This window comes from Muscardinus avellanarius (genome assembly GCF_963383645.1).
Source record: "Muscardinus avellanarius genome assembly, chromosome: 13".
NCBI lineage: Eukaryota > Metazoa > Chordata > Mammalia > Rodentia > Gliridae > Muscardinus > Muscardinus avellanarius.
Window position 1 is genome coordinate 36,255,026 of NC_137799.1, and position 24,798 is coordinate 36,279,823.

The window sequence follows — 24,798 nt, forward strand, 5'->3', positions numbered from 1 at the left end:
CTAGGTGCTCAGTAACCACGTGTGGCTAGTAGTGCTACAAAGTGGGATAGTATAGCTTTAGACTCTTTTAAAATTTTGTTCCATTGATCTAATTATCTATTCTGGAATTGACATTTCAGTGCATTAAATATAGTGCTCTATTATGACATAACATAATGTAATGTGATGTGCAATGCTCCCTTCTTTTCTCCTGATCATCTTCATTCACCTATTTAAATCGCCGTTAGGTTCCCACAGTGGTTTTGGTGGTTTTACTTGAATTCCATCAATTCTGTAATTACCTGGGGGCCAACCTGATGTCTCTGTACCACAGAGTCTGCACATTCAGGAACACGGGACACTTCTCCAGCCCAGGCTTCTTGACGGGGTCAGCCCAGCTCTGTCATCTGCTTTACGTAGGTCCTTTCCTTTAGCTATTCAGTTTGTTTTCCGGTATTCTGTGTTCGTTATTGCTGCAGGGAATAGGATCTATTTTCCATGACGTTTGTTGAGTAGTTATCGCTGGAATGTCAAAAAGCTATTGATCTGTGTGTATACCTCTCACAACTGGCCACGCTAAACTCATCACTTCTGGTAGTCTTTCCTCTCTTAATTCTTTTGGGTTTTCTAGGGAGGCAATAACTTCTAGAACAAGAATACATTTGCTTTCTGCTCTCCAGCATTATGAGCTCTTTATCTTCATCAATTCTTCATTCGGGCAGCACTGCATCATGGTTAAGAGCAGGCACATAGATTCCTGGGCTCTGATTCCAGCTCAGCTACTTACCAGCTGATGACCTTGGGCAAGTCATTGACTTTTCTTGTGTCCCTGTTAATAGGGACATACTCATATTACCTCAGTTTTGTGAGTAGTAAAATTCTAAGACATGTAAAGCATTTCGGGCTTAGAACAGCACCGCACTTAATTATTGTTTTCCTCTTCATTCACTAGCCATTCTAATTCACCAACAATCTAAAAATTGAGGTAATGCAGGGTATTCTTGTCTTTTTCTGGATTTAATAAAAATGTTGTTAGCAAGGTTTGATGTATGTCTGTCAGACATTCCTTATCATGTTAACAAATGTCCTATTTACTGAGTGTGTATATACCAGACAGGCATGCCACAAAATCAGAGGCCTGTTTAGAATCTCTTTAGCGGCCTTTTCTTTGATCAATTACTGTGATAAACTATTATACTCATCTTTTTGTTTTGTTTTCTTTTTTGGTACTGGGGACTGAAAGCAGGGGCTTTCTACCTCTGAGCTACACTCCCAACCCTTTCTTTTTCTTTTTTTTTTTTGTGTATGAATATATGTTCCAATTCTTTTGGATGTATGTGTGTCCAAGGGGTGGAACTGCTGGCCTATATTGTAAGTCTTTATTTTACATGTATAGAAATTACCAATCTTGGTTTGGATCGATGACTGCACCATTTTTACGTTCTTGCCGGTAGTGTACAAGAGTTCCAATTTCTCCACATCCTTGCCAGCATTTGTTATTTTCCACTTAAAAAAATATGGCCACCCTGGTGGTTGTAAAAAGATATCTCATTGTAGTTTGAATGTGCATTTTTCTCTAAAGAATAAAGATGTTGGGCATCTTTTCATGTGTTTATTGGTTCTTTGTGGATCTTCTTTGGAAATGTACCTATTCAGATCTTTTGACCAACTTTTAATTGGTTTGCATTATTGTTAATGAGTTGTAAGAATTCTTTACATATCCTGGATATTGAATCCATATCAGATACAGATGCTCCTTGACTTAGGATGAGGCTATATCCTGATAAACCTATGGTAAATTGAAAACACAAGAATACACTTAATAGACCTAACCTAGTGAACATGCTAGCTAAGCCTGGCCAACCTTCAGTGTGCTTACAATATTTGCATTAGCCTACGGTTGGGCAAAATTATCTAGCACAAACCTATTTTAGGATGAGGTTTTGAGTAGCTCATGTCATTTATTGAATGCCTGTGTCCAAAGAGCACAGGCAGCACCGTGTACTACAGTGCTGGCTTCCACCCGCAGACTGCGTGGCTGACTGGGAGCTGGGGCTTGCTGCTACCGCCCAGCATCAGGACCAGATGTCACTGCACGTCCCTAGCCCAGTGCCTGGCGGCGGGGCGGACAGGCGGGGATCAAAATACAAAAAAAAGTTTGGTTTATACTGAATATCATTTGCTTTTGTATCACTGTAAGTTCAAAGAATTCCTAAGTCAAACCATCATAAGTTGGGAGACTAACTGCATGATCTGCTCCCATTCTGTAAGTTGTCTCTTCACTTTTTGTGTGTGTGTGTGATACTGGGGATGGAACACTTCTACCTCCAGACTATACTCCCAGACCTATTTTATATTTTATTTGGAAACAGGGTCTCTTAAGCTAGTGAGGATGGCTTTGAACCTGCGTGATCCTCCTGTCTCCACTTCCCAAGCGCAGGGATTTATAAATGTGTGCCACCACATCCGGCACCTTTTCACTTTTTAAAAATTATTTATTTACTTACTTTGTGGTACTGGGGGGTGGAACCTAGGGGCATTCTACCTCTGAGCTACACCTCCAACCCTATTTGTGTGTGGGGGGGGGGTACTGGAGGTGGAACTCAGAGGCTTTCTACCTCCGGGCTATACTCCCAGACCCATTTTATATTTTATTTGGAAACGGTCTCACTCAGTTGCTGAGAGCCTCACTAAGTAGATGAGGCTGGCTTCCAACCTGTGCAATCCTCCTGTCTCAGCCTCCTAAGTGCGGGTATTACAAGCATGCGTCGCCACGCCTGGCTATTATTATTATTATTATTATTTTTTTTTTTGGAAACAGGGTCTCATTAAGCTCCAGAAGGCTTCACTCAGTTCCTGAGGCTTTACTGTGAACCCTCATTCCTCCTGTCTCATTCTCTCAAGGACTGGAATTACAGGCATGACACCTTGCCCAGCTGTCTTTTCACTTTCTTAATAGTGTCTTTTGCATAAAAATTTTTAATATTTTTTGTACGTATGTGTGGTACTGAGGATTGAACTCAGGGGCATTCTACCTCCAAGCTACACCCACAGCCCTTTTTTATTTTTTATTTGGAAACAAAGTCTCACTAAGTTGCATAGGGCCTCACTAAATAGCTGAAGCTGGCCGCAAACCTATGCTCCTCCTGGTTCAGCCTCCCAAGTACTGGGATTACAAACATGTGCCACCACGCTCAGCAAAAGCTTTTAATTTTTAATGGAATCAAGTGTGTGTGTGTGTGTGTGTGTGTGAGTGTGTGTGTGTGTGTGTGTGTTCTATTTTTGCTTTTGCATTGAGTGTCTTTTTTAAGAATCATCGACCAGTTCAAGATCATGAAGACAAACCTATATTTTTTTCTGAGTTTCATAGCTTTACCTCTGACATTTGGGTCTTTGGTTGGTTTTGAGTTAATGTTTGTGTATGCTGTGAGGCAAGATTCAGCCTCCTCTAAAATGAGCAGCAATCCTCGTGCCTTCTGTAGCCCAGCCCTGTTCCTACTTCACCATGGTACTGCTCTTGACACTGGTGGGCCTGGTTACTGCTAGATGAAGGTCCCTAGGCACACTTTCTGCATCCTCAAGTTCCTCCCATGGTCCAGAACCTCTATTGGGTTTTCTTTTTCTTCCTCCTTCCCCTCCCCTCCCCTTCCTGTTGTTGTTGTTGTTGTTGTTGTTGTTGTTGTTGTTGTTGTTCTTCTTCTTCTTCTTCTTCTTCTTCTTCTTCTTCTTCTTCTTCTTCTTCTTCTTCTCCTCCTCCTCCTCCTCCTCCTCCTCCTTCTCTTCCTCCTCCTCCTCCTCCTCCTCCTCTTCCCCCCTGCTCCTCCTCCCCCCTCCTCCCCCTCCTCCTCCTCCTCAGATATCCATATTCACAAGGGTCAGAGAGGGTTTTCTTTTAGAATCCTGCCACTGCCCCCATAATTCTATTTTGTTAACATACTAGAGCTACCTGCTCATCCTCATTAAAGAAGTCACCTTGATTACTTGAGGAAAGGGAGGTCTACTTGTCTCCCTTTAAAGATTACTCATCCCGTATGGGGTACATTAGCACACACCTATAATCCCAGTACTTGGGAGGCTGAGAGGAGGATTGCAGGTTCAAGGCCAGTCTCAGCTCTTAGCAAGACCCTCAGCAACTTAGCAAGACCCTGTTTCAAATAAATAAATAAATAAATAAATAAATAAATAAATAAATAAAAAGGGCTGAGGGTGTAGTACAGGGTTAGAATGCCTATAGGTTCAATCCTCAGTACAAAAAAAAATACTCACCCCCCTAGAGTTAGATATGCTTTTCAGACATTTCTTTTGCTAAACAATATATAGGGGGGGAAGTTGTCTTCAGTAGAGCATCCTCTATTCTTATTATTTTTTTTAACCAGAGAATCAGATCTTGGACTTTTATTGGCTCTGCTTCTATTTATATCTACTTTCTAATTTATTTAGTTCTGCTTTTCTCCTTATTAATACTTCCCTTCTTTATTTTTCCCTTCTTTTAATTTCTTTTTTTTTTTTTTTTTTTTTTTTTGCGGGTCTGGGGATGGAACCCAGGGGCATTTGACCTCCGAGCCACACCCCCTGCCCTATTTTTTATTCTTTATTTTGAAACCGGGTCTCACTGAGTTGCGGAGGGCCTCACTAAGTAGCTGAGGCTGTCCGCGAACCGTGATCCTCCAGGTCTCAGCCTCCCTAATGCTGGGATTACAAGCGTGCGCCACCACGCCCGGCTTCTTTTAATTTCTTGATTTGTGTACTTGGGGTTTTTTTACTGGTTTTTTTTTTTTTGTCTCTAGTAAATGTTTTTAAGCAGGTAAGTGTGTTTTTAATCACAGCTTTAGGCAAATCTTATATTTTTAAATATCAGGCTTCTACTTTGTTAAGTAGTGACATAGACATGCAATAATACCCATTGTAGGCTTTAGACTTTATTACATTTCCTTAGTCTCCATCCCTCATACACCTCTAATTGTGTGCTGTGGAGTTTTTAATTGGATTTTACTCTTTACATTGTGGCTATTGGTTTAATTTTAAACTATCTTGCAATTACTAGGATTTTAAGATTCAATTCCATATGTACACAGCTTTAGTTTCTATTGACATATCTTTCATTAGCTGTGTCTTTTGATTTATATCTCTGTGACATGAGTACATCTTTGAGTAGTTTTTCAGGAAAGTCATAGGATTTTTATGTCTACTATGCCCTTGGATAAACCACAATTTCACTTGGTTTCTTCTCCTATGAGTGACAAGTTATTTAAGTATAGATTTATAGATTTCTGTGATCAGAATATTCTTCATCAAGCCTCTTTAGACATTACATTAATGTTTTAATGAAGTCTGATGCATTCTGATTTAGTTCCTTTACAGATAATTCCCTCCCCACCATGATAGATGTTTTCAGAATCTTTATCTTTGAAATTAAGGAAAAAAAAGCAGCACATATCTGATGTTTGTTTTGTCTAAAATGTAATTACAATTTTAATTTGAAGAATCTGGTCTTTCTCCAGATTACAAGAGTTTTCCTTTATTATATCTTTAATTATTACTCTTGTTCTGGTGGTTTTTTTTTTTTTTTGAAATACTGATAAGTCATGAGTGAGCCTCTGTAGTTTATCCTCCATGTTATTATTTTCTCTCTGGTCATTGTTTAGCCCTTGTTCTCTAAGAGAACATCTGAAGGTCCTCTTCTACAACATCCATCAGTTTCTACATTTAAATTCCGCTCTTTACCACTTCTATGCTTTTTTATAATTCTCATATTCAACATCACGATTCACTTTGTCATTATTATCTCTAACTCATTTCTCTTAATTCCAGTCTCTTTTATTTCATATTCTATTTCTTACATTTTAGAGACCAGGTTTTCTTTACTCTCCTGGAAGTACAAAACAGATACTATAATTTACTTTTACCTCCTATAGCAGGTCTTTTTAGAGATGACATGTATTCTTTATCTGCTTGTATTCCTTATCGGTTTCCTTGCCGATTCAGAGTTTTCATGGGTTCCGTGTACATTTGGGCCCTTCCTTGACCTGGTATTTTCTTACAGCATGAGTGACTCCTCTGTGGCTCCCTCCCTGTCTTGTCTGAACACAGTTGGATTCTTTACCTTGGATATTCATCTAGAACACTGATGATGAAATCCCAAATTACCAGTCTAGGGACCAGCAGACTGAGGGGCTGGGGAGCCATGTGGTGCAGTGGCATTTCTTCTCTGTATGGTTTCTTCTCAGAGTTTGTTGAACAGCTGTTCCAGATGTACAGGGTTGCCCTTGGCCTCCTCCCTTGATCTCTTGCTTTCAGCCTGTGGGAGATGTCCGGGCCTGTGGTGGGAAGACTGGACTGACTCGGCAAGGCTTTGCTTGTCCTTGGACCTCAGGGTTCAAGCTCTCCTGAAGGCTGGTGGGCGGTGCAGTAAGGGGGTTTGGGGTGGGCTCTTCACCCTCCTGTGGTCCAGCCTCTCCTCCAGCACTCACGTGCCCAGCAGAGGCAGGGAGGTGGTCCCCCGTCAGCACATCCGCCCTCCCCGCAGCACCCTGCTACTTTCTCAGGAAGGAGAGCTGTGAGTCAGCCTTCAATCTGGTTCCTTTGGCACCCTACCTACCAGAAATTCCTCAAAGTTGCTGGCATATTGATGGCACTCTCTTCTATTTTCCAATGCTGAGCAGATCCCCCTAGTTTTACACTCCCTTCGTCCTTTCTGTCACTTTCAGAAGGAGGCATCTTAGGTGGGAGTTGGACATCTGTGCTCCGCTTTGCCATCTTTCCCCAAAGTTTCAGAGTTAATATTGTTTCCCATACTTTGTACCTTGGTACATAGATATATGAGAATCCCTAAGTGTTTCCAGTTGGGGGGGGCTCTTTAAATTCCTCCCCTATATTGGCCCTCATGATGTCTTGTTATATAGTTGTTCCTGGGCACATTTCCTCTTCCCTCTCAAATTTCAGTTTAACATCCGCTTGATCAGATGGGCGATTCTCCCGCCAACATGGTGTTGCCAGTCTCAGGGCAGCGAGTGTGGTCCCTTGCCAGGGGCTCATTATCTGCCATTCCGAGCCACATCCTGGCCTTCAGCAATATTGATGGAGCTTCCCCACATCCTCCCTTCTCTGCCAAAGTTACGACCTTCAAGTGCAAGCAGCAGTAACTGTGCCCTGGCCTCCCAGTCTCCACCCATCCCCTGCGGAAGCTTGAGTTTCACTAGAGAGCCATTTTGGATTCCTTCAGGATGCCCAGGCCTCCAGGGTGAGTCAGCAGCTGTGGGCTGTGGGCATCAGGGGGTACAGAGGCTCCTGGCTCGGCTCTGCTTTGCTGCCCGCCCCAGGCAGCAGCACAGCGCACAATTTGCCATATCAAGTCTGTGAACAGCTGCCTCACCGCCCTCCGTGGGGACTCACCAAGCCCCACACATCTGCTCCTGCTGGGGGTGCTAGAAAGATCTTCCCGCTGTGGATGCCTGCAGATCCCTTTAGGGTTCCATGGCGCGTGGAACAACATTCCTCAGAAGGTCTACCACTGGCCTTCATGAGCGAACACATCTTTTGGGGTTCGGTATCAGCAACCCCACTCTCTCTTCCCTCCCTGTCCCCAAGCCCTCGTCACCTGTTCTCTACCTCTTCTTGGCTGCACTGTCTCTGACAACAACCCTGATCACTGACCAGTAGCCATGGCAGACACTTAGCGTATATCAGGATAGTTTCACCTTTCCAGCAACCTGAGGGCAAGGTATGGTGATGCCCTTTCTAGGGATAAGATGGGTGCTCAGAGAGTTTCCTTTCTCACCTGAAGTGGCCGGCCAGTGGGAGCAGAGGTTGAGTTCCAGTCTGGAGCAGCCAGATTCCAGAGTCTCTTCTCTTCCTTCTCTCCCACAACCCTCCTAGAGCAGAAAATAGACCCATGGGCTCTTTAACTTGGGACTAGATCAAGGGTCTGCAAACTATGACCGAAGAAATATTAGTTTTATAAATAAAGTTTTATTGGAACAAAGTCATACTCTTTCATTTGCTTATCACCTGTGGCTGCAGAAGCTGAAAGACCAGAAAAGCCCCAAATAATTACTATCTGGCCCTTCCCAGAAAAAAGTTTGCTGATCCTTGGTTCATAGCAAGAGCTATAGAAAGAAATAGACCTGAAGTTAAATCCTGGCCTCACTGCTGTCCTACCTGTGTGGCTTTGGGCAGCTGACTCAACCTCTCTGAATCTCATTTACTTCCCCAGCCACTGGTCATAATTGTACCTTTGGGTCTATACCAGGGCCCGGGAGGAATGAGCAAACACGCATGAGGGCCCAGCACAGGAAGGGCGCTTCATAAACATGATATGTGCAGCCTTCTCCACTTTTTCTCCCTGACTTCCTCTCCAGAGTGCTCTTGCATTCTTCTCAAGAATCCTCCTTCTTCTCTGATACGTGCGGCACAGATGAGGTACAGCTACTCCTCAGGCCTCCCATGCTATGCCAGGTACCAGGCACCTAGGACCCACACTTCAGACAGAGGCGGGTGTCTGTGATCTGTGCATTCAGTTTACCAGCATGGATCCAGCTGGGACTCAGGCAGGGCCTCCGGGCTCTACTGCACACAGCCCAGGGGCAGATGGGCAGGTTAACAAGCCATGACCATAACGTAATGTGGATGTGCCAGATTTTGTTCCCCTTTGGAAAATTCCGCTTGGACTTTGCTGAGTGAATACCGGTTCCCCAAGTGTCTGGGGACTGCTCTTGGGAAGATTCTGTGTAAAACCTGCCTAGCTCAGCACAACGGCAAACCCTCTCCAGCCTGGCAGCCTGCTCAGCGCTTTGGTGCAGTGTCCACCCGGGGCGAGGAGCGCTCACCTGGCCTGCCAGCTCCCTCCCAGGGCACACACTCAGCACCTTGCAGGATGGGGCTGGCTCAGGCTGCAGGCCAAGGGAAGGACAGGCAGTCTTTCCTGACCTTGGGGAAGCCGCTGAGGGCAAGGCTCTCGAGGTGGCCCAGGAGCATCATGGGTCTGAGGAGACCTCACTGGCACCCTGCACAGGGTGTTCTCAGGGTCATGGGGGAACTGGAAACTTCCCTGTTACTCCAACAGGGCTGAGAAAGCGCAGGGGTCCACAGGTGGAACAGGGAGTGCAGAGGGGGCCAGGGAGGCTCCTTGGAGCATCCAGGGACCTCATGGAGGAGGGGCCGTGGCAAAAGGGTGAACAGGGCTTGGATGGAGGAGACCAGAGGGTGGGTGGTGGTGAAAATGAATAAGGCATGTGGTAACACGCTAGGTTAAAAAATCAGGATACATAATCACATATACGTTGATAACTTCTACATGAACAACATATATCTGTTTTATCAATTAAGGACTCCATAGGAAATGGATGGCATATCAGAGTTAAAGGGAAGAACTTCACTTTTAGGAAATATTGGGGCAGGGCCAAGGAACTCAGCCAAGGCTAATAAGCTCTGGGGACTGGCAGTGGTGGGAGTCAGGACCACACAGGTACCCTGGAGGATAAGGTGAAGGGACAGGAGCTGGAACCAAGCCAGAGAGGAGCTAGGTCAGAAATATCCTGAACCTATGACTCTTTCTCCTATTGGTCTTTGGACCCCTGCTAGGCTCTCATTGAACTTCTGACTACAGCTGGGGCCTCTCGTTGGTCCTTGAATTCCTGCTGGGCTTCCATTGTCCCTCTGACTCCTACTGGGGCCTCCCATTGGCCCTCAGACTCCAGCTGGGGTTTCCCATTGGTCTTTGGACCCCTGCTGGGCCTTCATTGGCCCTCTGGCTCCTGGATTTCTGCTAGGCCCCTATTGGATCTTTGACTCTTGCTGGGGCCTCCTATTGGTCCATGGATCCCTGGTGGGCTCCCCGTGGCCCTGACTCCTGCTGGGACTGCCCGTTGATTCTTGAACTCCTGTTGGACTCTCACTGGTCCTCTGACTCCTGCTGGGGCCCCCTATTGTCCCAGCCTAACTGGAAATCAGAGGACAAAGCAGCTCAAGTGAGGCCATTTATAAAAATATAATTCCAGAAAGGGCAGCTTCAGGGTGTGGGGTGAGGGCAAATGGAGAATAACCAGTAAGAGCTATTATACTCCTGAGTGAGTAGACTAGGAACATGAGTAGTTTTACTCCTCTTCTTTCCTCAGACTTCTAATGACATTTAGGAATTACTTCCATAAATTGAAGGGTTCTGAGCCCTCCACCAAAAAACAAAACAAAACAACTGGCCTGAAGCAGGTGAGGGTCCACCAATAGCTGTTTCTCTGGACTATGCGCAGGCTCTTAGCAGGGGCTGTGATCATCTCAGGATTGTGTGACAAAGTCTGGCTGAGGAGGATGGGGCAGGAGGGAAGGCTTCCTGCAGGAGGTGGGTCTGAGGATGCCTGAAGCTTATTTATTGTATTGTTTCCTGTTCTGTTGCAACAAATCATCATAAGCTCAGTGGTCTGAAAGAGCACACATTTTTATCTTACAGTACTAGTCAGAAGTTCAACCCCTGGGTCAAAATCAAGGTGTGGGCAGGGCTGGCTCCTGCTGGAGGGTCTGGGGAGGGTCCTGCCTTTTCCTGCTTCTAGAGGCCGCCCACAGCCTTGGGCTCCGGGCTCCTTCCTCCACGTTCAAAGTGAGCAGCAAAGCAAATTACACAAAGCTGATTCCTATTCTGTGAGCCCCTCTCCTTCTCTAACTGACTCTCTGGCCTTCCTTTGCCTTAAAATGACCCTGGGAATTATACTGGGCCACCTAGATAAGCCAAGATGGTATCCCCACCTCAAGACAATAAAATCCATCTGCAAAGCCCATTTGCCAAGTAAAGCGACACGTTCCTGGGATTCGGATGTGGGTCTCTTAGGAGTTGTTCTATTGTCCCCACAAACAATCCATTGCAATTTCTGAAGCTGTGCCAGCCTGGCCAGTGGAAAGTGGGATTTGAAACCCAGAGCATCCCTGGTCTCCCACAGTCACCTCCCTCCCCCTTGCACTTGGGTTTAGGGTGCCTTCCCCCTACAGTGTGTGGTTCTGGGAGGTACCATTGAGGAACAAGTTGGAGGCAGGAAAGAGGAACCTGTGGCCAGGGGCTCTCTGTCTTCCCTTTCACGGACGCTGTGTGGGGTGGGAGGACTGGTGTCTTGGGTGGGTGCTGGGGGGAAGCCTGTCACTGCTGTCCCTTCCCTGCTCCTAGATGCCATTTGAGATCACTAGATGACCACCGCAAAGGAAGCTGTCATGAGGGCTGGATGAGGGCTAGGCAGGGCTCTGGTGTCAGGTCCCTGCCCCTCTGGTTCTCCAGCTGTCCCAGCCCCCAGGGTGCCCACAGGGCACCCTGGCTCTCCAGATGTCCCCTCACCAGGGCTTTGGAGCTCTGGCTGGTGCTGTCGCTGTCCACAGGCCCCATCTTTAAGCAACAGCCCACAGCCAGCCTTTGGGGAGCTGCCTTACCCCTGGCAGGATGGGCCCAAGACTCAGCACTAACTCCTCTGGGTCAGAACGGTGAGCTTAGACATTTAAGCTTGGAGGGATACAGCACACCCTGGGTGTGCATCCATCTCCCCCTCATTCTTCACGTAGTTTGGAGAGCTTGCTGTATGTCAGGCTCCGTGCAGGATCCCAGAAACAACGGACAAAGGCCTTTCACCCAGGAGTCCAAGTGCCAGTGGAGAAGGGGTTACAGCCGCCCAGACCCGAGTCAGCTCTTCACCAGCAGCTCTGAGTCGAGGGAGCTGGACTCTGGGCCCCCCCATGGAGGACCTGCCCCAGCCACCCATCTCTGCCACACTGCAACTCATCACCCTCCATTTTGAAATCTCCCTGCTGCCGGTAACTGGGGAAGCAAGGAAAGCTTGTGTTTTTGGGGGGACAGCAAGTGGTGCCACCAAATAGAGGGAAACCAGGTTCCTTTTAGGAAGCCCTAGCATGTGGCCTGAGGGTTAGAACCTGGACATATTTGAGGGGGAGTCACTTTTTTTCTTTCTTTTCTTTTGCGGGTCTGGGGATGGAACCCAGGGACATTCGGCCTCTGAGCTATACCTGCTGCCCTATTTTTTATTCTTTATTTTGAAACAGGTTCTCACTAAGTTGCAGAGGGCCTCACTAAGTAGCTGAGGCTGGCTGCGAACCACGATCCTCCGGTCTCAGCTTCCCAAATGCTAGGATTACAAACGTGCTCAAACGCTGGCTCTGCACTGTGACCACGCAGGGGTCATGTGCTCAGACCGAAGGCAGCGGAATCAGCGAGTCTATACATAGGCCTCGCCCTGTGCAGTGGAGCTGATGCCTGTTTACTTATGTCCTTTCCCTTTAAAACAGTTTATTTGCTGATGTTCAACTCTGATAATAGGTTATTAAGAGCTAACTTGCATGTAAAAATCTGGGAACTAGATAGCTCCATTTTCCTCAAGGAATGCCTTCCTCGGTGGGTGCTCATCATGTTCGGAAAGGTGGAAATACAACCACATGGAGAAGTTTCTACAAAAATTTAAGTGGTGACCCAAATCTTTGGGAAACCTCAGAGCTGCACAGGATTGCTTCAGTGGTCTTTTTAATTTTCTTTCTTTCTTTCTTTCTTTTTTCTTTCTTTCTTTCTTTCTTTCTTTCTTTTTTCTTTGGGGGTCTGGGTATGGAACCCAGGGACATTCTACCTCTGAGCTACACCCCCAGCCCTATTTTTTTATTCTTTATTTTGAAACACAGTCTCACTAAGTTGCAAAGGGCCTCACTAAGGAGCTGAGGCTGTCCATGAACTGCGATCCTCCTGTCTCAGCCTCCGGAAAGCTGAGGTTACAAGCGTGCACCACCACGCCCAGCTCTTCAGTGGCCTTTAAATTAAGAGAAATCAAATGGTTATAGGTGAGGCTTTTAAACATTCACTCTCCTGGAACCACAAGCATGGGTGAGATGAGAGGGAGCCCTCTCTGCCATCCCAACCGGCTTCTGCTTACTCAAATGTGATGATGGAGAGTTCTTTTTCTTTTTTCTTTTTCACTAAAATCTGCTTTTCTAAAACCGTCTATCTCTTGGCTCCCCCATTGCCACAGGGTGCCCAGAACCAAGCACCCTCTCTTCCCTATGACAGCTCTTCATGTGTTTGAAGTCAGCCATCATTTCCTGCCTTGGTCTTCTCTTCTCCGGGCTAATTTTTTAATTAGCTTAAATTAATGGCGATTCCTAGGGAGCTAGAGGCCCAGAAAAAGTGACCTGAATTATTCAAAGATTTGAGTGTTTCAAATGCCTGTTTATCCTAATTAGCATCTTAACTACATCAGTGCCCTCTGCCTCTAACGAGCCACATTTTTAACATGTTCCATATTTTAATGGATTTTACTTGAATGAACTGTTTAATCAAGTGAAGACACATTTCATGAATGAATAGAAGTAAATCTATAATTACACGCGTTAGTCAGGTAAGAGGATGACATTTGCACAATTGGGGCTATATATAGCAAGTGCATTTGAATGACAAAGTAGGTTACCTCGGCTTCCATAGGAGAGCTGGGGATCCGCTTTGCTCTCAAGTTCATCCTGTAACCTAATTAGAATTTTTCAAAGAGTTGTAAAGTGCATTTGGCACCATCCCGCTTCTGCCCATCTTCACTGGGATCTCTGCCTTTCTGGATGATTCCCCAGCTGGCACAGTGGCTTCATTAGGAAAGGGGTCCAGGAGGCTGCTGGCTACCCCAGAAGCTCACTGGCTGTGAGCTTCACTAGCTTGATGGAACCTTTCTGGCTTGGGCCATCAGGTCTGACTGCGATAATTGGTCACCTCATATCCTGCTTCTCTCTTCTTCTCTCTTCTTCTTCTTCTTCTTCTTCTTCTTCTTCTTCTTCTTCTTCTTCTTCCATCTCTCTCTCTCTCTCTCTCTCTCTCTCTCTCTCTCTCTCTCTCTCATCATACTAGGAATTGAATATAAAGGATGTTCTACCTCTGACCTACACCCCTAGCCCATTTTATTTTATTTTATTTTATTTTATTTTATTTTATTTTATTTTTTGTGGTGCTGGGGATTGAACCCAGGAGCATTTTACCTCCGAGCTATACCCCCAGCCCTTTTTAAATTTTTTTATTTGGAAACAGGGTCTTGCTAAGTTGCCGAGGCCTTGAACCTGCAATCCTCCTGTCTTAGCCTCCCAAGTGCTGGGATCACAGCTTCTGTATTAGGTGTTAAGTGGGTCACGTGGGCTTGTTTATGCTGAGTGAGGACATTCTTGGGTACAGTTCATTCTTTCTGCTCAGCTCTCCCTTCCCTCCTCCAATCCTCCCCCACACCCAGCCCCCACAGCTCTCAGCTTGCATGCCAGGGAGAAGGATCAGCCTTGTGTCCCCAACTCCTGGCACTTACAGGTTGAGCATTCAGTCAGCCAGAGGAATGAGGCCCTTGTGATGGCTTCATTGTAGTGACAGGTCCCTGTCACCCTCCTTGCCCCCACCAGAGCAGGAACGGGGAGTGTGGGGATGTGCAGACACTGGGCTCCTCCTGCAGACGCTGCCCAGAGCTGGTGGTGAGCTCTCTCTGCTCTGCAGAGCCGGGAGTCCCCAGCTTCTGCTTTTTCTAGAGCCACTAGCTGAGTCTCCCTGGCTCTTGCCTTCTTGCAAAATGTTGGGCCTGAACTCTGAGTTCAAATGTTAACATTGTGCTTTAGAATCTTGGATTCTCCAGCTACTCAGGAGCCTAAGGAGTCATGGGTCTCAGCCTTTGTGACCCTACACCCCCCGTCCTCACTTGTCCACAGCCTCCCTAAAGGGTCTGTTGCTCCTGTCTCCTCTGAGCATGGATCACTTTGTCACCATCCCTGATAAAAGGCAGCCAATGCCAAGCCTGCCACTGCAGGGGTGGTGTGAGAGGGACAGACCAGAGAGGGACTGTCTCCTCCTTCACTTCACAAGTGGGTTTGCCTTTTGAAGTGTGGCCCCTAGCCCTACTGACCTTTGTTGGCAGTGGATTTACTCAGTTAATACAACTGAGTAATCACCCAACTGGTGGTGGTAGTGGCTGGGGGGGGGGGGGACTGTCCAGATCATTAAAACCCTTTTTCACACCATTATCTGTGGTTTCCTTAAAATGCACCCTGCTGCCTTCTGGATAGTGCATCCCTTGCCTGAGTGTGTAAAAAGGACCCAGGGAAGGCCAGGCGTGGTGGCACACACTTGTAATCCCTGTGCTTGTGGGTCTGAGACAGGAGGTTTGAAGCCAGCTTCAGCTACTTAGTGAGGCTCTCAGCAACTTAGTGAGACCCTGTTTCCAAATAAAGTATTAAATACGTCTGGGAGTATACCCCAGAGGTAGAAACACCCTCTGGGGTCCACCCCCAGTACCACAAGAAGAAGGAGAAGAAGGAGAAGGAGAAGGAGAAGGAGAAGGAGAAGGAGAAGGAGAAGGAGAAGGAGAAGGGAAGGAGAAGGGGAGGAGGAGGAGGAGGAGGAGGAGGAGGAGGAGGAGGAGGAGGAGGAGGTGGTGGCGGCGGCGGCGGCAGCACCCGGGTAGGCGTGTTAAAACATGAGCTATTGCCGGGCGTGGTGGCGCACGTTTGTAATCCCCGCGCTTGGGAGGCAGAGACAGGAGGATCGCGCAGGTTCGAAGCTAGCCCCGCGCGCTGGCTTAGGAGACCCTGTTTCCAAATAAAAATGCAAAAATAGGTCTGGGAGTGTAGCCCGGAGGTAGAAGGGCTTCCAGGAACCCCAGTACCACCAAAAAAAAAAAAAAAAAAACATGAGCTACTGGCATTCCTGATCCAGGGGCCACACTTTGAGACCCAATTGCTTTGGGATCCAGGTTGCTGGTCTGACAGAGCTGCCATCCACACTTCGATAGGGTTCGCAGCCAAGGCTTCCAGGCCTCCTGTCCCCAGTTATTTATTCCTGGGCCTCCTACCCACCCATCCTTCTCTGTGATATCAAATGACTTCAGCTAGCTTCTCTGGACCCAGTCCTGCACGGTGCCTGCATTCACTGCCCCGAAGCCAGGTAGTTTTTCTTAGGCCAACCCAGAGGCCCCAAAGACCAGCCTGGGCGGAGCCACCTTCCTCTCCCCGCTCCCAGCAGCTCCTGTGCCCGTGCATAACCTTCCTCACCCCGTCAGCCTGTGGTGTCTACTGCCTCTGGTTCTCCCTTCCAAGTGATGGGCAGCCTTCTCTGTCCCCGTCACCCGCTCATCAGCACAGACTCTCCCATCTCTCCAGGATTTCTTGGGCCTTCAGCAAGTCACACTCCTGGTGGCTGCCTCACTATGTCCAATAGGTGGCTTAGGCCCCAAGAGACCCTGGCTGCTATTTAAGTGTGTGTGTGAGGAAAGATACAGGGTTCCTGAACTGTGATGGTCTGACTTAGGATTTTTTTCAGTTTTAGCATGCTATGAAAGCAATTCACATTCAGTAGAAACTGTGCTTAGGATTTTGAATTAGATCTTTTCACGGTGATTCTTGGTATGAAACTTTCTGGCAGTGAGCCACAGTCCCCAGTCAGCCACACGTTCACAAGGGAGAAACGACGGACGCTTGCAGTGCCCAGAGCGGCTGAGCTGCGACGCCCCATGGGCAAGGGTTATGCGATGCAATTTTGACTTCTGCTGTTTTGTACTTGGGAAGGAGTTATGGGGATGTAACCTTCCTGTAAGCCAAGGCGTATCTGCATTTTGTTTTCTTGGGAATTAAGGGCTACTTCTTTCTCAGAAACATATTTTTACTCTTGTAATGGAGTCGAATAGTAACATAAAATTCACTCTGCAGAAATGCAGTTTACAGCAGACTGCTCTAGGAAACTGTCCCCATCAAACAAGAGAATCCTGCAGTTCCAAAAGGAAGGCAAGGTGTTTGCAGGTCAACTTTGTACATCTTGCATGGATGCTTGAAAGGATCCCTGTGTCCACACGTAAGGGTATATCTCTTCTCTGGTGAGGATGATCAAGTATATTATTTCTTTCCCATGTTTTGGTTATTTTAAAGCACCACTTATAGCTGATTTCCTCTATTTACTTTCCCTAAAAAGCCCATTAGAATAAATAGTCAAGCTGAGGGCAGAATCCGCAGGGCTGACTTGATGGGCGGCGAGCGGCCCGTTGCCCTGACCATCTGTTCTCACCTGTTCTGGTTCACTAGGTCTCGGGACCATGCACATCTGGCAGGGTCTGGAAGAGCCAGCGGGGAGCCAGGAAGAGCACTGGCCTGGGAGTCACCCCTCAGTTTCCTCATCTGTGAAATTAGGGGCAGGATGAGACAGGCTCCAGGGCGGTTGTTTGTTTGCCTTGAGTCCTCCTGCTATGTTTATAATACAGCTGGCACACACACACTAAAGTTTACACATGGATACCCCAAGTGCCCATAGCCTTGATTCCTACCGTCTGCCTGGGAATGATCCTCATCGCTTCTAAGCAGCGTGCAGAGCTTCAGAGTTTACAAAGCCCGTCCACGTCCTCAGTGTTCCTGCTGGGCCTTGAATCTACCCCGTGAGTTATTTCATTTCCCAGGTGAAAAGACTGAGACCTAAGGGAAGGTGAGTGGTTTCCCTAAGTGTGGGAACCATGTAAATGGGGAGCCAGGGCTGGACTGTGCCTGCCCAGCGGCTGCTTGCTGGGCGTGGGGGACACGTGTACACACACTCTGTGTTTAGTCAGTGCTGTGAGCCCACCCCACCGTCAGAGAACTAAACCGCATCCTGGAACATCACCTTCTTTCAAAAAAGAATTGAGGCAATAGAAATAAACTCTAACGGCAAAGCCAACTTGTTTTTAATCAACCAGCTCCCAATTTCTCAACAAAATAGAGGTAAACACTGCAGAGGGACCATGTTCACCCTGAACATGGCAGTTTCTTTCTTCTTATAAAACATTTATCACAAAATATTCCAAGCATTCAGAAAAGAGAATAAAATAAATACCCGGGGACTCACTGGCTGAAATTAATGAAGATTCACGCTTTGCTCTGTCGGCTTCCTATTTCTTTTAAAGAGATAAAATGTAGCATCTCCCACTGACACCTCCTTTGTCCCCCTTCCTTGGTTTCCCAGGGGCCAATGACATTTAGAGCCAGGTTATTCCAAATATTTTGTTATATGCATTAGAAAGATCTGCTGATTGTCAACATACAAAGTGCTTTTTTTGTTGTAAAATATATATAACAAAAAATGCGCTATTTTGACCATTTTGAAGTGTTTAACTCGGTGGCATTAAGTACAGTCACACTATCATGCAACGATCATCCATCTCTGGAACTTTTTTTTATCATCCCAAATGAAACTCGGTACCCATTAAACCCTAACTCCTTATCCCTCCTGTCCTCAGCCCCCAGTGACCTCTGTTCTACTTGCTGCCTCTCTGAATTGGACTCCTCGGGGTACCTCTTAAAACTGGAATCATACAATATTTGTATCTTTGTTCCTGCCTTTTTTCTAGGTTCAACAACATTGTAGCATATAACAGAACTGAACTCTTTTCAAGGCTGAATAATACTCCAATGTGTACATACCACATTTATTTACTTATCCATCCATCACCAGACATGTGGGTTGTCTCTGCCTTTTGGCTACCATGAATCGTGTTGCTAGGAACATGGGTGCTCAAATAGCTGTTCCAGTCCCTGCTTTCGGTCCTTTGGTGTCTATATCTAGAGGTGGATTTGATGGTAATTCTGTGTTGGGCTGTTTTGAGTAGCTGCCATACTGCTTTCAAGAATACTATTCCATTGTGCACTCCCCCAGTAATCCACAAGATTACTTTCTCCGCATGCCCCCAAACACTTGTTATTTTCTGGGGGGTTTTTTTTTGGTAATAGATATATTAATGGGGGTGAATAAGAAGTGCTTTCTTTTAAGGAGAAAGGAACTGAGGCCCAGAGCGGGGGTGGTCACACAGAGAGGCCAAGAACACAAGCCCGTCAGTGACAGAGCAGAAACCAGAAGCTGGGTCCCCTGGCCCCACCTTGGTTTTTATACTAAAACACAATCTACTTTCCATTGCTATGTGTCAGAGTGTGCACAGCTACGGCTGCAGGCCCCTACAGGCTTCAGATTTATTTGTTTTCATCCTTACTTTGCATTGTTTTCTTTAAAAAAAAAAACTCAAAATAGTGTTAACATTTAAAACTGTGAAGGATTTTATATCATGAAAGACTAGATTTTGGATTTATCCCTCCATAAAGGAGTTGACACCGGGCCCATATTCTACGGTGGCCATTGACCCACAACTGCTATCTTTAGAGGGGCATATGGTCACCAGTTTGCCAAAATCCCTACCGGTCCCTAGTGCTTCCACCCTGGTTGCTTCACGCACTGGCTCACCCTGTTAACGTGAGAGTTCTCAGCTTCTGCTTTCTGCACACACGGATGTTGGTTATTCTTTGTGTCAGAACATCCCAGGCTGACTCCGGACCTCCTAATCTTTACTCTGCTCTGTATTGTCTCTCTGAATGCCCTGGCTATTTCTTTACCATAAAAGTAAAATGATTTTGCAAGTGACAGGGGCTGGGAGTATGGCTTGCTCAGCATGTGGGAGACCATGGGTTTGATCCTAGGAGACGCGCGCACATGCGCGCGCGCGCGCACACACACACACACACACACACACACACATACACACTGCAAAGGCCTCATTGGACCACCTGACTAGGAGACAGGCTGGTGTGGCAGGGAAGGGGCAGCCAAGCCTCCCTTTTCTTGCCTCCCAGGACCTCCTTGGCAACCTCAGCAAGCCCCTTCATGCCTGGCCTCCTCCTGCTCAGGTGTCGGCTCCAGGGTAGACACCCCCTTTCAGACCATCAGTGGCTCAGAGAATGTTACTTTGTCCACTTGACCTGTTCCCCACATGAGCCCCTGAGCTGGCCCTTGCCCTGGCCGCCAGCACCTACCTCTGCTCTCTCTTTGCCAACAGGTGAGGAACGACCTGACCGGGGTTCTGTATGGCGAGGACATTGAGATTTCAGACACCGAGAGCTTCTCCAACGACCCCTGCACCAGCGTCAAGAAACTTAAGGTAGGTGCAGCTGAACACTGTGGCTTGAGACGGGCCCACGGCGGTGTTCCTGGGAACCCTGAATCTCAGAAAAGCCCCAGGTCTCATCTGGGACTTGAGGTCATTTCTACATTGGCATCTCAGACTGAGGGGGGCTCTCACGAGTTGGTGGCCCCGGGCTACGCCCTCACCTGCTGCCCAGCACTGGCTTGGGAATCCAGTTGTCAGGTATGTGGCCGCTAGAAATTCTGTAGCGATTCCATCTCAACCTCGCAGGAGAAGCGAACAGGGCACAAGTTATCATCATCTCTGTTTTAAGCAGCTTGGAGCACGGAACTATCTTGTTCAAAGCCCACAGCAAAGAAATATTATTGTAGGGACTGAAAGCCCAGCTACTGACCCCAAAGTAGTGACAGTCACTCTGGAAACAGAGACAGTCAGCCAGACATTTCCTGGGTGTAAATCTCCAGCTGTCATGTGTACATTTGTTCCACAAACTCTCAAACACCTTTTATGTGCCAGGCCCTCTCCTGGGTTCACAGACTCCATCAGATCTGACCCATCCTCAGGATGCTCACAGCACAGAGAGGAAGACATCTCTCAGGGGAAACCGGAACAAAGTCCGGAAGTGACTCATCCCACCTAGAAAGAGGGTTCAGGCAAGGCTCTGGAGAAGGGACACCATTTCAGCCAGGCCTTGGAGGATGTGCAGGATTCTCACCTGCAGGAGCAGGCAGGAGGGCTGCAGATCAAAGGGCAGGCAGGCGGGCTCAGAGTACTTGGGAGCAGCAGAAACTCCATGGAGCCTACAGTGTCAGGGAGGGGTGCAAGCAAAGACCCTGAGACTGGAAACAGGGTTTGCAGGCACTTCCCAGGAGCCGTGAATGCCAAGCAAAGAAATTCAGAATTGCAGATCTGACCAGGCTCCCCCCACCTCCATGCAACAGGCCACAGGATGTGAGGGGCCGAGCAGGCTGTGTGGGGCCTGCAGGACACTGGAGAAGGTGTCTGGTGTGCAGGCAGACACCTGTGTTGCAGTGACATTTTCCTGCTACCCACAGGGCCTCTCTCCAGGGCAGGCGCTTGAAATAGCTCCCTGGCCTCAGAGGCCCAGCAGAGTTCTGAGGGCTTTCAAGTTTAAAGAGCCTTTGTGTGTGGAGCAGAGGTACCGGTTGAAAGTCTGTGTGGAATTGGGGATGGAACAAGGCACTCTGCTAATCAACCAACCAACAGTGACAGAAGCAGGATAGACATTAACCATGATGAAAATAGCCACCAAGCGAGCCTTCTCGGCGCACCAGGCAGGGAGCGGGCCCTTGCAGCACCCTGGCCTCGGTAACAGTTTGCCCTCTTTAAACCCCCTGACAGGCCGGGCGTGGTGGTGGCGCACACTTGTAATCCCCGCGCTTGGGAGGCGGAGACAGGAGGATCGCGCAGGCTCAAAGCCAGCCTTGCTGGCTTAAGAGACCCTGTTTCCAAATAAAAATATAAAAAATAGGTCTGGAAGTATAGCCCAGAGGTAGAAGGGCTCCCAGGAGCCCCAGTACCACACACACACACACACACACACACACACACCAAAAAAAAATTAAAATTAAACCCCCTGACAGAGGGAACTTTGTTAAGCCCATTTCACAGAAGGGGACTTGAAGGTCAAAGTGGCTAAGAACCACCCAAGACACCCGGAGGGAAGTGTTTGGCTGGAATTCATAGCAGGTGAAGATGATGCCACCCTCCGGCTGTCCCCACTCCCCTGGGCAGCTGTGGTCCTGAGGAGGAGTTCAACATTATCCAAGCCCAGAGGGCAGGGCAGGGGCAGAATGTACTATATGTTGGCAAAGAATTCTGTTTGGAGGACTTCTCTGTTACCTGTGGGGCTCCTTGTGCCCTCTCAGAGTCCGCTCAGTCCTCCACTTCTCCCTGACACTTTATCTAAAATCAAAATCCTTACTCCTCAAGGATCTCACTTCCTCCTTTCTGCTAATTTTCTCAATTTCATGGATTGACATCTGTATTCATTTCGTGGGGCTGTTGGAACAAAATACCACAAAAGGAGGTGGCTTAAAACAACAGAAGTAAGCTGAGCTTGGTGGTGAATACTTGCAATTCCAGTGAAAGGCTGAGACAGGAGGATCACAGGTTCAAGGCCAGTCTCAACAACTTAGCAAGACCCTGTTTAAAAATTAAAAATAAGGCTGGGTGTGGTGGCGCACGCTTGTAATCCCAGCATTTGGGAGGCTGAGACAGGAGGATCGCAATTCGTGGACAGCCGGATCGCAATTTGTGGACAGCCTCAGCTACTTAGTGAGGCCCTTGGCAACTCAGTGAGACCCTGTTTCAAATTTTAAAAAACTAGCCAGGCGTGGTGGCGCACGCTTGTAATCCCCACGCTTGGGAGGCAGAGACAGGAGGATCACGCAGGTTGGAAGCCAGCCGTGCTGGCTTAAAAGACCCTGTTTCCTAATAAAAATTTAAAAAATAGGTCTGGGAGCGTAGCCCGGAGGTAGAAGGGCTTCCAGGAACCCCAGTACCACACACACACACACACACACACACACACACATTAAATAAATAAATAAATAAATAAATAAATAAATAAATAAATAAATAAAATTAAAAATAAGGCTTAGGGATGTAGCTCGGAGGTAGGATGTCCCTGGGTTCCAGCCCCAGTACTGCTAAATAAATAGTCAGGGCTAGGGATGTATCTCAGAAGTAGAATGCCCCTGGTCAGATTCTATGCCTAGTACCCCCCACACATACAGATATGTATTCTCTCTCAGTTCTAGAGATCAGATATGGGCAGGACCCATGCCCACTTGATGGCTCTGGGGCTCTGCCACACCTTTCTCTTAGCTCCTGGATCCCGGCAGCCCTTGGGTCCGAGCTGCGTAACTCCAGTACTTGTCTCCTGTGACTCCCACACACACACACACCTTCTCTTCACATCATCCTTTTATCAGGACACCAGTCATGTAGAATAAAGAACCTACCCTATTCCACTATGGTCTCATTCTAACTAATTACATCTTCAACAGCCCTGGTTTCAAATAAGGTCACATCTGAGGGGCTGAGGGTTAGGACTTCTCTTGGCCATACTGTTTGAACTGTTACAACTTGACGTTGTTGTTTGTTTCACACGGTTATTTTAGTGCTCACTTCCGACCCTGAGAACAGAAGCCCCAGGAAGCAGACGTGTCTGTCTGTGTTGACTACTCTTTTGTTTCATATATCTGGAGCCAGGCCTCACCTGTTTTGAGTGTGTGTGCATGGAATATCAGGCTTAAAGAAAGGAAGCAGCGGTGTGTACTCATTTGAGTCATCCCCTCATGCCATTTTGGTATGGGGCTGTATTTCTATTTTCTGTATTTCTATCTTTCTAATAAACTTCTTTAAATTTTCAAAAAAAAAAAAGAAAGAAAGAAAGAAAGGAAGGAAGCAGCGGACACATGGACAAAATTCTCAGGAAGAAAAAAGAAAGAAAGAAAGAAAGGAAGCAGCGGACACATGGACAAAATTCTCAGGAAGGACATCAACAAACGGGCAGTAAGTTCAGGAAAACTCAGAAGAAAAGCAAGTTTCCGGTCCATTGAGGACCAATTGAAGAAAGGAGTCAGAGGACAAGTGAAAAACTAAATATGAGATGGCAGAGCAGGAGTCTGCACCGGGGCAGCAGCAGGCAGGACAGTGCCAAGGAAAATAAAAATCAATATGTGGAGGGCGAACTTGAGCTGCTCCCCCTAAGTTTAGAGGAAACGGCCAAAGGGCTCCAGCCAGTGAAAGGAAAGACAACAGCTCTGGATACTGGAGAAGGGAGAGCCTAAGGGGAAACCGGAGCACATGGAACAAACCAAAAGCAAAACTAGAGCAGGCACGCACACACACACACACACACACACACACACACGCAGCAAAAACACTGAGCAGCCAGTGTCTGGCTTCCAATCCCACTCTCCAATAAAAGCAACTGTGAGCCGGGCGTGGTGGCGCACGCTTGTAATCCCCGCACTTGAGAGGCAGAGACAGGAGGATTGCGCAGGTTCAAAGCCAGCCGCGCTGGCTTAAGAGACCCTGTTTCCAAATAAAAATATATATAAAAAATATGTCTGGGAGTGTAGCCTGGAGGTAGAAGGGCTTCCAGGAACCCCAGCACCACCAAAAAAAAAAAAAAAAAAAAAAAAAATCTGTGACCTGGGCACTCGCTCCAAGAAATAAGCCTTATAGGGCAGCAATCTTTCTTCCTTGATTCTTGTGTTTCCGAAGGAAAGAATTCACTTGTGAGAAGTGGGGACACAGTATTAAAAGAAGGCCGTGAGAGAGGGGTGACATTCCAGAGGGAGGCTTGGGTTGAGAGTCCAGAACAGGCCACTCCCCAGGGTGAGAAATGGCTTCCCACAAGAGTTACGCTCCAGAGAGAGGGTCTGTGCAGCCAACTTCTGGGAGTAGAAAACAGCATGGAGTCCTCCACTTGGCAAGTTGTATTCTGCCTAGAAACCTTTTCCTCGAATGCATGTGCATACGAAGAGGACGCTCTCTCTTCTCCCGTCACCTTAGTGTGGCTGAGTGCTTTGCCCCGTGGAGCCTAAGTGACACCCCGGGTGGTGGCGGCTGGCTCTAACACAGCAACCGCAGATCCTTATCTCTTCTCACGAGGTCTGGTCCCATCCTCTGCCCCATTCCTTCCCCTGCCCTGCTCAACTCTCATCTAATACCTCACAGAACCAGGGCTACTAGGAGAAATGGCTGTTTCTATAGGGCAGGAAATCTGCAAGATAGTCCTGGAGCATCTTCTAGTGTCTAAGTAAGAAAGCTAAGTGTTCAGAACAACAGTGGGAACACAGATGGCGGGCTGGGTCCACGAGTGTGACAGACAACCAAAGGGCTTCCCACAGCCAGAGCTAGAACATTTGACTAATGAAAT

At 47.5% G+C, this 24,798-nt stretch overlaps 1 protein-coding gene across 1 annotated transcript in view; it reads left to right on the top strand.

The window, feature by feature from the left end:
- GABBR2 (gamma-aminobutyric acid type B receptor subunit 2) overlaps positions 1-24,798 on the top strand; it is a gene marked incomplete at both ends in the record, with an annotated part of 372,345 nt that overhangs the window by 177,175 nt on the left and 170,372 nt on the right. Inside the window, one exon of the mRNA XM_080708508.1 lies at positions 19,797-19,898. Coding sequence (XP_080564634.1) covers positions 19,797-19,898 — 102 coding nt within the window. The remainder of the gene's footprint in view (positions 1-19,796; positions 19,899-24,798) is intronic.